The sequence below is a fragment of the Lactuca virosa genome, chromosome 4 (genome assembly GCF_052849685.1).
Source record: "Lactuca virosa cultivar CGN04683 chromosome 4, Lactuca_virosa_CGN04683_v6, whole genome shotgun sequence".
In the NCBI taxonomy this organism is placed as follows: Eukaryota; Viridiplantae; Streptophyta; class Magnoliopsida; order Asterales; family Asteraceae; genus Lactuca; species Lactuca virosa.
Window position 1 is genome coordinate 40,526,996 of NC_136429.1, and position 12,656 is coordinate 40,539,651.

General features: G+C 35.6%; 1 protein-coding gene across 1 annotated transcript; it reads right to left on the bottom strand.

Annotated features, from left to right (window-relative positions):
- Positions 1-5,040: 5,040 nt before the first annotated feature.
- Positions 5,041-7,405, bottom strand: LOC145104319 (F-box/FBD/LRR-repeat protein At1g13570-like). Its single transcript, XM_079041585.1, has 4 exons — positions 7,388-7,405; positions 5,514-6,143; positions 5,372-5,443; positions 5,041-5,268 (listed from the first exon to the last, which is right to left on the bottom strand). The coding sequence occupies exons 1-4, from the start codon at positions 7,403-7,405 to the stop codon at positions 5,041-5,043; spliced, it is 948 nt and encodes a 315-aa protein (XP_078897711.1).
- Between the last annotated feature and the right edge of the window lie 5,251 nt (positions 7,406-12,656).

Consider the following 12,656-nt stretch of genomic DNA (forward strand, 5'->3'; position numbering starts at 1 on the left):
ATCACATACGCCATATCAATCACATAAGCCATGCACACAACAACTAGGGATGCCCTAGGCTCGTCCCCAGGGTCTTACTCCAGGATGCCATGGGCTCCCCACATGGTCTTACACCTAAGTGTCATGGGCTCTCCCATGGTCTTTAGTAGGAAAGCCATGGGCTCTCCACATGGTCTTACATCCTGTTGCCATGGGCTCTCCCATGGTCTTTAGTAGGAAAGCCATGGGCTCTCCACATGGTCTTACATCCAGGTGCCATGGGCTCTCCCATGGTCTTCCATGCAAATATCACATAAACAAATAGCATTGCACATAGCATATAACCAACTAGCATACCACATATCACTACCTCAACTAATGTACCACATATCATAAAATAGGTCGACATTGGTGCCTTAGACCCATTGGTATGGTGCGGAGACTCACCTGGCACTGCTGACGTCCCGCGGATGCAACTCCAACTGCTGGTTGACAGATTCCCGAACTGCCAACATCAAACAACACCCAATTAATAATTGGGTTCCACTACATAACCATAAGTACATACTTTGGATAATTACTACATTACCCCAAGCTTGGCTTATTCAAGCCCAAGGCCCAATCCATAGGCCCAAAGTCAACTAGGAATCAAAGCCCAACATATGGCCCAATTTTCCAAATTGGGCCCACGCCTATACATGGTCTTATTCTAAGGCCCAACATCATATAATCATTAAGGCCCAAACTATGGTCCATCCATGGCCCAATTTTCCAAATTGGGCCCAACTCCTCATATGGGCCTTACCTTAAAGCCCATTAATTATTCTAGTCCAATTGCTTGACTTTGGATGACCCAATTAATAACCCAATCATTAAGGCCCAATTGAAAGGCCCAATAATACACCCAAGTGAAATTACGGTTTTCACATAAAATGATGATTAGGGTTAAGTCTTCTCACTTAACCCATTAAAGACTTAATCTATTAAGGACTTAATCCATTAAGTCCAATATTAACTTAGCTTGATTGCAAATGATTATTAATTAGTATATTAGATTCATTAAATAATTCTGATGCGGTCCCGATAAGTCCCAAATTAGGGTTTTATTACATTAGGGTTTTCCAACCCACATTAGCCCATTAGGCCCAATAGCTAAGTCCTTAGATCCATTAGGGTTCACTTAAGCCCATTAGACACATGTTTGGGCTTTAATGTCAATTAGGGCTTTATTGGGCCCACTAGGGCTTACAAAGCCAATTAGGGTTTTAGTCCCTTGTCCAAACATCCCAACCGAATCACAACATCAACGAGGCACATTGCCACCCGACACGGTGGCCGGTGGCGGCAGCCACCACCCTAAGGTGGTGGTTTTCAATTTCTTTTCATTAATCCACTTTCTGATTACATTTACAAGGCTTTAATTCCAAATTAAACACACTAATCACAATAAACACCCACACACACGTAACTACCTAATGGTGGCCGGCGGTGGCGCATGGCGGCAGCCACCACCATGGTGGCTGTTCTTGTGGATTCCGGTCAAACCAACACCACCTACATAAAATAACAAACACCCACATGCTCTCTTTCTTGCAAGGAGTCCAACCACCCTCCTGGTGGCAGTTGGCGACGACAGCACCATGGAGAGGTGGCAGCGGTGGTCTTGACGGCGGTAGGCAGCAGCATACAATGAAGGGTGGCCTTCAGGGGCTCGTTTCCGGTGACATCAAGCTAGCAGCCACACGAGTCTTGAAGCAACATCACACACCCACACGAACTCACAGCCACTAGGTGGCACATGGCGGCGACGACAGAAGGTAAAAGAACTAGCGGCTGGTGGCGGTGGCTTGCGACGGAACAGAAGAGGAAGTGAAGAAGGTGGCGTCGGCGACAGCAAGCCATGACGGCAGGAAACAGGAGGCGCCGGCTCATGACTTTGTCGGCGACTGGATAGCGACGACACTTCTCGGTATCTCCGACTTCAACAACAACTGCGCAAGGCAGCAGCAACCTCAGACGTAGAGGGGGGGGGGGTGGACTCCGACGACTTGGCTTCAGTGGTGGCAAGGAGTGGTGGCGGAGGAAGGATGGGGTGTAGGGTGGTGCGGCACCGAGTTGAAGGATGTTGGCGGCTGCAAAAATGGTCGATAGGGTTAGGGTTTGTTCCCTAAATAGCCGACGCCCTTAAGCATGTTTCCATAATGCCACATATAGTCCCTCCCTCCACATTTTCTTTCAAAATAAACCCGATAATTACCATTTAGACCCTCAGCCTTAAAATCCTTGCAACTTAGGTACAAAAAGTTACCAAACAACCCCCAATATCTTAATTATGACATATTCTGCCCTTCCACCTCATTTCCTTTTAAATTAAATCCAGATAATTACCACGGAGCCCCTGACTTCATAAATATTTATAAACTGAGTCCAGAACTTACACTTTTGACCCCCGACTTCTAAAATTGTGACAATTAGCTCTTCGAGATCATCCTTTTATATATAATTATTTATTTTAGGGCTACGAGTCATTCATTAATTTATTTATTTATTTAATAAATAAACGAGGTGTTACATCAAATGAGGTGTAACCTTTTGTGTGTGATTGTAATTGTTCTTGGAAGCTTAATAAAATCCTCTCTCTCGTTCGCGGATGTAGGTCACCTTGATCGAACCACGTTAAATATTGTGTTCACTTGATTTACATTTTTCAAAAATTTTATTTCCGCAAGTTCACCGAAGTTTGTTTGACATTTGTCTGGAGTGCTTAACTTGTTTTGTTGTCAACCAACAATATTTACATTTATACTTAGCACACATCTAATAGTTACAATCTGAACAAAAGGTGAAATTTTTTTCATCAAAGTCAAGGTCTTCATGCTGGTTATATTCATTTGCAACAAGTCGAGCCTTAAAACGCTCAGTTTATATTTAATCTTATAAACGCATGTACATCCTTATGGGTTGTGGGTTTTCTCCCATAGTATAAAGCAGTAATTTCCCAAGTCCCATTTCGATTAAGAGCCTCCATTTTTTCATTTATGGATCTTATCCAATTGAGATCTTTTGAAGCTTCAAAATAAGATGAAGCTTATAAGACTTATTTAAAACAAAAGCAAAGCACTTAGAATCATGATTCAATTTACCATAGGCAACAAATTTTAAATACTGAACTTATGTTTGCCTTGGATAACATAGTGATTGAACCTAGGAGGGGACTTTCTATCCCATTTCGACCTCCTGAGAGACACATGTTCAAAATGTGACTCACGATTTGAAGATAATTCGTCAGAATCATTTGAGTTCAAGTTATCTAGATTAATCAACGCATTATGAATGGTTGGGAGGGCCCCTTTGATGTCATGTCCATGAGATGGATCAACCAAATTAGTGTTATCTGATTGACCATCACTGAAACTCACATGATTGTTATACTTACCAAAAACACTTTGATAACTGTATCAGAGAAAAAAAATGATTAGCACCATCTGACTCTATAGACCTGGAATTTGTAATGGAATTTGTAACAGAACTCATTTTAAAATGGAAAACAATTTCATAGAACTTTATGCCTCTGGAAAAGAAAATATGATCTAAGTCAAGACTTAGAAATTTATAACCTTTCTTTACATTAGAATACCCAATTGTAAAAGATTTCTCAAATATAGAAGAAAACTTATATGAATTTTTAAGTTTTGTAGCAAAAATGAGACAACCAAAAACCCTATTAAATATTGCTTTTCTTTTGTATACAATTTCAGAAGGTGATTTGCCATTTAAAACAGAGCTTGGAGTATTATTTATTAGAAAAGTAGCAATTAAAACAGTTGAACTCAAAAGATCTAATGGTAAGCCGGATTGAAATAACATGGCCTAGCAACATTCAACACATATCTATGCCTTCTCTCTACAATTTCATTTTTTTGTGTATGAACACAAGACATTTGATAAATCACTCCATTTTGTTAAAAAAATTGATGAACTCTTGAATTTACAAACTTAGTTCTATTACTAGATCTAAAACTCTTAACTGACTTTGAAAACATAAACTTTAACATATTAAAAAATTCAACCAGGTTATCAAAAACTTCATCTTTGCACTTTAACAATTAAAATGTACACAACCCGTGAAAAATCATTAACAACAATAAGAAAGATTATGAATCCATCTCTACTACACAAAGCGAATGTGATCAAAGAAAGCTTCAAACAAGTGACATTTCCATATTCCCTATCAGTGTTTTAAAATCAAATTAACAGATATATTACAAGTATAAGAGGGATTATAATCACTGGTAGTGCATGTAAGTTTTTTATTTTAAGATAAATAAGACGCTAAAAGAAAAATTGCAAATAAAGTTATATATATCTAGGGTTATTTTGATCTTCATTGGGAACAGATCAAAATGGTTTGCAATAGGAATGAAAGGTTTCTGGTTGGTTTTTTGTAAACGGCTAATTTATAGTTTTGGTTCCATAATTTTGACTTAACTTCTGTTCTCGATTTTGTATTTGTGTATCAATTACAAAAAACAATCTGATAGACATACTTTGTATTTTAGTCCTGATATCATAATATAAAATCTACATCAATTTATAACTCTCACTTGTGTTTACTGGTAAAACATAAAAGAGTATAAAAGAGTAGAGAGTAGCTCTTGTCATAACTCTCATAATCAACCCAAAAAGACATCCAAACAGGTTTAAAATAGACACTTTAACAATCCTTGTATTTTAACCAATACAATAGAACTTACTTTGCGTCCAAAGGTAAATTTTAAGGACGTTCGATAATGAATTTTGCTGCAGGCGATGCACATGGAAACGGCAGTAATAGCAAATCTCGAAGCATCTTATTTTCTTGATCAACAGAAACAGATGTATCGAGCTCTACTCTTGCTTTCTTTAGCACAGGTGACTTAGCCATGAGGAGCTTCACAAACTCCATCCAAGAAAAAAGGTCACGGAAACATGTTATCTCCATTTCTTTTAGATGATGCAAGTTGATGCCCGAATAATCTTGAAAGTTATAGGACCACTACACCTCCGTTTATGGTCACATATCTAATCAGAAAACATATCAAAATAGTAAGTAGAATCAGGAAGATGTACTAAACCCACAAGTGATAGCTTGTAGTTGATATTTACCTCCAATTCAATCTTCTCCAAATTTGGAGAGCTACTGATCACGCACAGAACAGCCGAAAGCCCAAGGAGACAAACACTAAGAACTACTATTCTCAAGTGGGGTAGTGAAACGGGGAGCTTACGTGGTATAGATCCAGCCAAGTGCTTTAACCAAATACCAAAACTAAGATTAAAAGTTTAAAACACGATGAGATAAAACAATCAAGTGAAGTATTACCCTGATACACAACCACGAGATTTCCAGAACCTGAATTGAAGGTAAACATTTAAACAGCTCAACAAATGTAGTCTCGGTAAAGCATGTTTGATCATGTGGAGTCTGCATCAAAATACCTTTGTAAGATGGTATTAACTCAAAAGAGCTTCATAAGTGGTAATATGGACCTTACCAAGGTAAATTCCTCAAGTAGTGGACAATTGGTAAGAAATTTAATAAGCACTTTAACAGTCATCTTAACCTCATTAAACACCAGGCTCTTCAACATATTAAATCCATTAAACATTAAAGGAACCTCAATTTTACAAAAACTGAGGTCTAGGTGTTCCAATCCTTGGAATGAAAAGAATAAACACGGTAGCTTGTAATATTCATCGATTGAAGTAATCTCAAAAACGAATTTCTTGATATTTTTGCTCCATGAAAGATGAACTATTATCTTGTCAATCTCATTATCAATTCCAACATTAGCAATATCAATAGAGAGTTCCGATATAGGAGCCCTGTGTAGCAATAAAACGTGGAAGATGGCATTGACAAGCTTATATTTATCGAGTTCTTTGTTACCAGATCTAGATGATAAAGCAACCAGTTTTTCATCAAATACAAGTTCCAGAATTCTGGTCCAACAATACCTCCATTTCTTTGACAAAATGCTTGTCCTAATTGCATGTCGCAATGGCATATGAGTCAGAATTTTTTCAATTGTATCTTGAGGGAGAGCGCTGATTCTATCCGAATTTTGGCTTTGAGCCTTCATCTCTTGATGAATTCCTCGATGTTGGCTGTATGCTCCACAAGGCTGTAAAGTATAATTCAAAGCCAAATAGATTTTATTGTTATAGACTCTTTACCAATATTATCAATTGCCATACATTAATACATATATAGTGTCTTTGCTTCAAAAATATATGAACTGGTTGCTTCAATGTTCAAACCAAGATAAAACTAATGGACCGAAGAGACAAATATACAAATGAAAAACACACATGCGCGAGATGAATAGTTCTAGAATCCATATTACACCCACAACGTCACCACAGTTCTGATATCTATATTACAATACATAAATTCCAAAGGTAAGCTCTAGAAACTTGGACTTCCCCTCAGGAGCATTATACAATTGCTATAACATATTATAATATTATATGGTACATGAATAACACACACTAACAATTCCGAAACTATAAATTGGATAACATTCCCCTCTCTTCGTGATTAAAAATGTCAGTGGTTAATAATATCTATCAATAAAAAAGTGGTGAAAAGAGGTCAGGTGTTTTATTGTCAATACAGATAATATCGAAAACAAACGATGTAATTATATCAGAATTGTAGAAAAGGAACAAAGCTTCTAATCAAATTTACGATAATAATAATAATTAATTATAACCGAAGAAAGGAAATTTGGTAGAATTAATTAAATTTGGGATTTTTTTTAGGTTAAAGTGGAAGAAAAGAGGGCACATGCACAAGCAAAAATGTTGAAGAAGGTTGCAGTGTCGAGGCAGAAATCAGAAGGGAAAAGGGGGACAGCGGAAGCCGAAAAGAGCTGACAGGCGGCGCGGGTAGCAGCACACACCTCACAGCTGCTGGCGGTTAAGCACCTGCACAGATACTCTGTCAGAAAATAATGTCAATGGAAGATGTTGTTACCGGAGGCGAGGAAGCCATCGTTACAGTTGACACATAATAATTCTTACTCCATACTTATTTTTCCAGATTCCATGCATTCAGTTCCACTCCAATCTTACGTATGGAATTAAATTACACTGGAATCCAGAAAATCCTTTGGCCTTTGAATTTAAACATTAAAATTACCCAAATACCCTTTTCACCGAACAATTGTTGTTACTTGCCAACCAAATGAATGACAAAATTCAGTTCCTTCATATTCCAAACCCTACAAATTCCAATTCCTTCCAAACTATTCTTGGAACCAAAAATATATTTGAGTAAAACGAGTAGCTATGAGATTTGGGGGCATTTTCATGAAATGTTTAGTTTTATGTAAATAAAAAAAATGCAATACAAGCTGTAATTTACCTTTTCAACTTTCACCATTATTGTCGTTACATGAGCTTAACATTTTTTTTATTTTTATTTTTATTTTTACTTTTACGGAAAGGAGTTAGTTGCAGTTTATTTATTAGTGATAATTGGCCAATTTAAAAAAAAAAAAAAAACTCTAAAAAGTTTCCAACCCATGCGAAGCATGGCTCTTTTCCTAGTATATATTAAAGGACATGGGAAGTTTCAACAGGAAACTTCTCTCCTTTATAATTTTACCACATATTTTTTTCTTTTTATAATTTTGGCACTAAAGTTTTAAATAGCTTTTCTTTTTATAATTTTGCCACTTTATTTTTACTTCTTTATATTTTTGCTACTAAACTTTCACTTTTACTTCTTTACAACCATTTTTCTTTATTCTTTATCATTTCGTCTAATGTATTCTTCTATCATTTTTTTTTCTAAAAGGATTCAGTTGTGACTTTTCTCACATGTTTTTTATATTTTCTTTTCTTTTTTATAGTTTGCCACTTTATTTTTACTTCTTTATATTTTTGCCACTAAACTTTCACTTTTACTTCTTTACAACCCTTTTTCTTTATTCTTTATCATTTTTTTTTCTAAAAGGATTCAGTTGGGACTTTTTTCAAATGTTTTTTATATTTTCTCAAAAGTGCTCTGCTTTTTTAATCCATTTCCAGTTTTGTCTGTTATTTTTCAAGATTATTCTATTTTGATAATTTTTTTCCTTCTATTATCAACCCGGACTTTTTAACATTCAGACTTTTGTCACATGTTTTCTAAAAAGTTGCTAAATTCAATCAATTTTCTTTATTTTTTTTAATTTTCGTCTATCATATTATTCTACCATTTTTTTCTAAAAACATTGACCCGTGCAACGCACGGACCTTTTCCTAGTTGTTATTATGGAAAAGTAAAATAAAAAAAAGTATTTATCTTTTACTTTTGGTTTTGGTTTTACACAATAATGAAAACCTATTCAGAGGGTGGCAGGTGTGTATACGTAGGTTTTAATTCAAAAATGTTTCAACTTTTTAAGAGTGGTTCAAAATTGAGATTTTTTTTCATGATTTTGTTAGTCATTTTTTCTTGTTAATTTGGACCCTATTAAACTTTAGATGATGATTATACCCTTTTACTATATTTATTTGCATTTTTAGATTGTTTTATAATATTTTATAATTACAATCAATGTTTTAAAAATCGGTTTGAGCTGACCGGTCGAACCGGAAATCGGGGGAGGGAGCGGTTCAACTATTATCAGTTTTAATTTGATTTCTAAACCGGATTGAACCGACCGATTATTAGAAAAATCTGATCGAACTGTTAAAATAAACCGGTTAAACCGAATAAAAACACATGAAAAAGAACCATTCCTACTCTAATACTTTAATAGAAGAGTACTTTTTTTTGACACATGCAAAAATTCCTTAGAAATAATAATTGGAATGAAGAATTACATGGATTAGACCTTTTTGATAGTCTTATAAATGTCATTTACACTACCTTCTTAGGACTAGATTATGTCTCCAATAAAGACGTCACTATAAATAAGAAAGTCGACATAGCAAGAGTCTCAATGACAAAACTCCAGTTACATGATATTTGTCTCCTTGACAAATACACATGTAGATATGAATCATATCTTTATGATATTCCACAGAGAAGTGAATATTCACAATGGATATCTGCTTATCTTATGAAAATACCAATCATTGGAGAAATCTGTACTGAAAGATGGAAAAAAAGAAGCCATTGGAGAGATTCAGCAAACCAATCTTTCTTATGCAACAAAAATTGCAAAAGAAGAAATTGACAGAATATGTCAAGACAGATATAAACAACAAAGGCTTAAAACTATAAGCAAAGATTGTTGTAACATTCTGTCTTGATTTCAAAGATTTTGATATCGGAAGGAAAACTTATACTAAGAAAAGTATAAAGATAAAAACAAAAAGAAATACAAATCTTTTTGGAAGAAGAAAAAGAGAAGATTTTCTCCAGGAAAATACTTCAAAAAATCTTCGAAAGAAACACCTAAAAAGAATACTTCCTGCCCACAAGGAAAAAAAAAATGCAGGTGTTGGATCTGCAACGAAGAAGGACACTACGCTAATGAATGTCCAAATAGGAAAAAATACCCTGACAAGGTCAAGGTATTACAAACTGCTAATAACGGAGGCTATGAAGCTCTTGAAGAAGAATACGATGGTATACAACATGTTTTTATTTTACATGTTGATACTAATTCCTCGTCATCCTCAGAAGAAGATGAACCAACTACTAATGACTCAGATTAGCCTTAAACAGACTCCACCTTTTAAGAAGGGAGAGGTTAACCATTTTTGTGCAAACCTCCAGAAAAATAATGATTCTCTCATAAATCTCACTAATCCAAATTCTATTTATGTTTCTGCCTTCCTTAACTTCAAAGGATATAAGAAATTTAGGGTACACTGCTTTGTAGACACAGGTGCATCCTTATGTCTTGCAAGCAAGTTCATCATTCCAGACGAACTATGGGAAAATGCTCCCAAAGAAATTATCGCTACTATTGCAAATGGTGACACTATAAAAATTAATAAAGTTTGCAGAAACATTAATCTCGAGCTTGCAGGTGAACATTTCAACGTTCCCACTATTTATCAACAAGACTCAGGAATTGATGTTGTAATTGGCAACAACTTCTGTCAAGTCTATGGACCATTTATACAATGGATAGATAGAATTGCATTTCATCTTAACAACGACATGGTAATTGTAAAAAAGGTTACTGAAGCTTTTAGTAAAGGAAAACCAGGTTTTTTTGAAACCCAGGAAAAGGGTTCTAAAGAAAAACAAATTTCGGGTACCAATATAACCCAAGAAGGAATTATTGGAGAAAGGATTGTTTCTGTCCAAACCACCATTTTCAAATAGATAGAAGATCTTCTTGAAAAAGTTTGTTCTGAAAATCCTATTGATCCAGAAAAAACCAAAGGATGGATGAAGGCTTCAATCAAGCTCATTAATCCTAAAACAATTGTCAGAGAAAAGCCTATGGTTTATTCTCCACAAGATAGAGAAGAATTTTCCAAACAAATCAAAGAATTACTTGATATGAGATTAATCAAAGAATCAAAATCTCCTTATATGTCCCCTGCTTTTCTTGTTAACAAAGAGGCAGAGAAAAGAAGAGGAAAGAAACGCATGGTTGTCAACTACAAGGCAATCAATGATGCAACCATTGGAGATTCCCATAATCTCCCTAATATGCATGAGCTCTTAACTCTACTACGGGGAAAAAATATTTATTCAAGTTTCGACTGCAAATCTGGTTTCTGGCAAGTCCTACTTGATGAAGAATCGCAGCTACTCACTGCTTTTACATGTCCTGATGGGCTCTTTCAATGGAATGTACTACCCTTTGGGCTTAAACAAGCTCCTAGTATTTTTCAAAGACACATGCAGAACGCCCTTCGAGGTCTTGAAAGTTTATGTACTGTATACGTTGATGACATCATGGTCTTCAGAAAAAATGAACAAGAACACTATGTTCATGTTACCCGGGTTCTCAGAACCATTTTAAAATACGGAATAATACTTTCACAAAAGAAAGCTCATCTTTTCAAAACAAAAATCAATTTTTTGGGCTTAGAAATAAATGAAGGCACTCATTGTCCTCAAAAACATATTCTTGAACATTTACATGATTTTCCAAATGTTTTAGACGATAAAAAACAACTGCAAAGATTTCTTGGTGTTTTAACTTATGCTGAAACATATATTGAAAAATTTGCAGCCATGAGAAAGCCCTTACAGGCAAAATTAAAAAAAGATGTCATTTGGAATTGGTCAAATACTGATACAGATTACATCAAAAAGATAAAGAAAATTTTAATCAATTTTCCAAAGCTTTATCTTCCGAACATTGAAGACAGTTTAATTATTGAAACTGATGCTTCTGATGAATTTTGGGGAGGAGTTTTAAAAGCCAAAAATTCCAAAAACGAAGAACAAATTTGCAGGTACACCTCTGGCAGTTTCAAAGCAGCCGAGAAAAACTATCATAGCAATGAAAAAGAATTACTCGCTGTAAAAAGAGTTATTACAAAATTCTCTGTATATTTAACACCGGTAAAATTCCTGGTCCGTATAGATAATAAAAATTTTACTTATTTTCTCCGAACTAAGATTGCAGGAGACAAAAAATTAGGCCGACTAATACGTTGGCAAGAGTGGTTCTCTCGATATACTTTTACTGTAGAATGTAGAATATCTTGCAGGAGATAAAAATGTGCTGGCAGACTGTCTCACCCGTGACTTCAGGTATGTCTTACATCATCCATGATTTCACTTGCTCCTCTCGAGCCCTATAAAAGGATATGATCCCCACGACATATTCCTTACAAACTTCACTCACAAAAAAGAGAGGGGGAGGATAAAAGAGTTTAAAACCTCAAATCCTTGAGGATGAAGAAACAAATGCTCCTCATAGAGCTATCAGCAATCGAACAAAAAATCAACTTGTATGAACAAGTAACAACGGTCACCGATGTACCGGAAAGCGAAAGCTTAGAAACAAAGGCTATTCCAGTGCAAACGACACCTGGTAAAGAAACAACAAATCCGTTGAAAGCTGATGCTTTGCTAAAAAGCAAAATAAAGGAGACAGCTACTCCTCTTCCACATGGAGAAACTAGCTTGTTGGTTAATTCCAACCCTTGTACTGAAGGAATCAGTAAAATGACAATTTTGTCACCTACTAACAAATCTGTGCAAGAGCTCAAACCAGATTACAAAAAGGCTCTTAACAAAGAAGCTAAAAGATTCTATGTAATCTACAAAGGGCCACACGCCGGAATACATACAGACTGGGGAATTACAGAGACCTACTGCAAGGTCGATAAAGTAACATGCAAGAAGTTCAGAAATAAAACAAGTGCACGACTTAGTTTTGCCACCTTCAATGACGAAGCCAATCAAACCAAAAAACCTCTTCTAAAGCCGAAAGTACAGAAGATCAAAGAAGAACACAGAGACCAAAGATTTGATATCCCAAAAGACGTCGAATATGAAGTCAACAATCCTGCAATCTCCTTTGAAGATTTCAGAACAATCTGGAGTAAAGCTAGAGCGGCATGCCCAGAAGATCTTATCCATAAAAGATTTTTCACAACAGATAAGAAAACCAAAAGTTTGTACAACTTCCTAGAAGGAGCAGATCCAAGATTAATCCAACAAGCCTTTTCGGCAGGATTAATAGACAACATCTATCCAAGCTGCAATTTGCAAGAACTAA

Excerpts from the sequence above, each read along its gene's own strand:
- LOC145104319 (XM_079041585.1), bottom strand. Across the intron at positions 5,444-5,513 it reads TACTTGAGGAATTTACCTTG|ACTCCACATGATCAAACATG; the intron begins GTAAGGTCCATA and ends ATTTTGATGCAG. Across the intron at positions 5,269-5,371 it reads AATGTTTACCTTCAATTCAG|CACTTGGCTGGATCTATACC; the intron begins GTTCTGGAAATC and ends ATTTGGTTAAAG.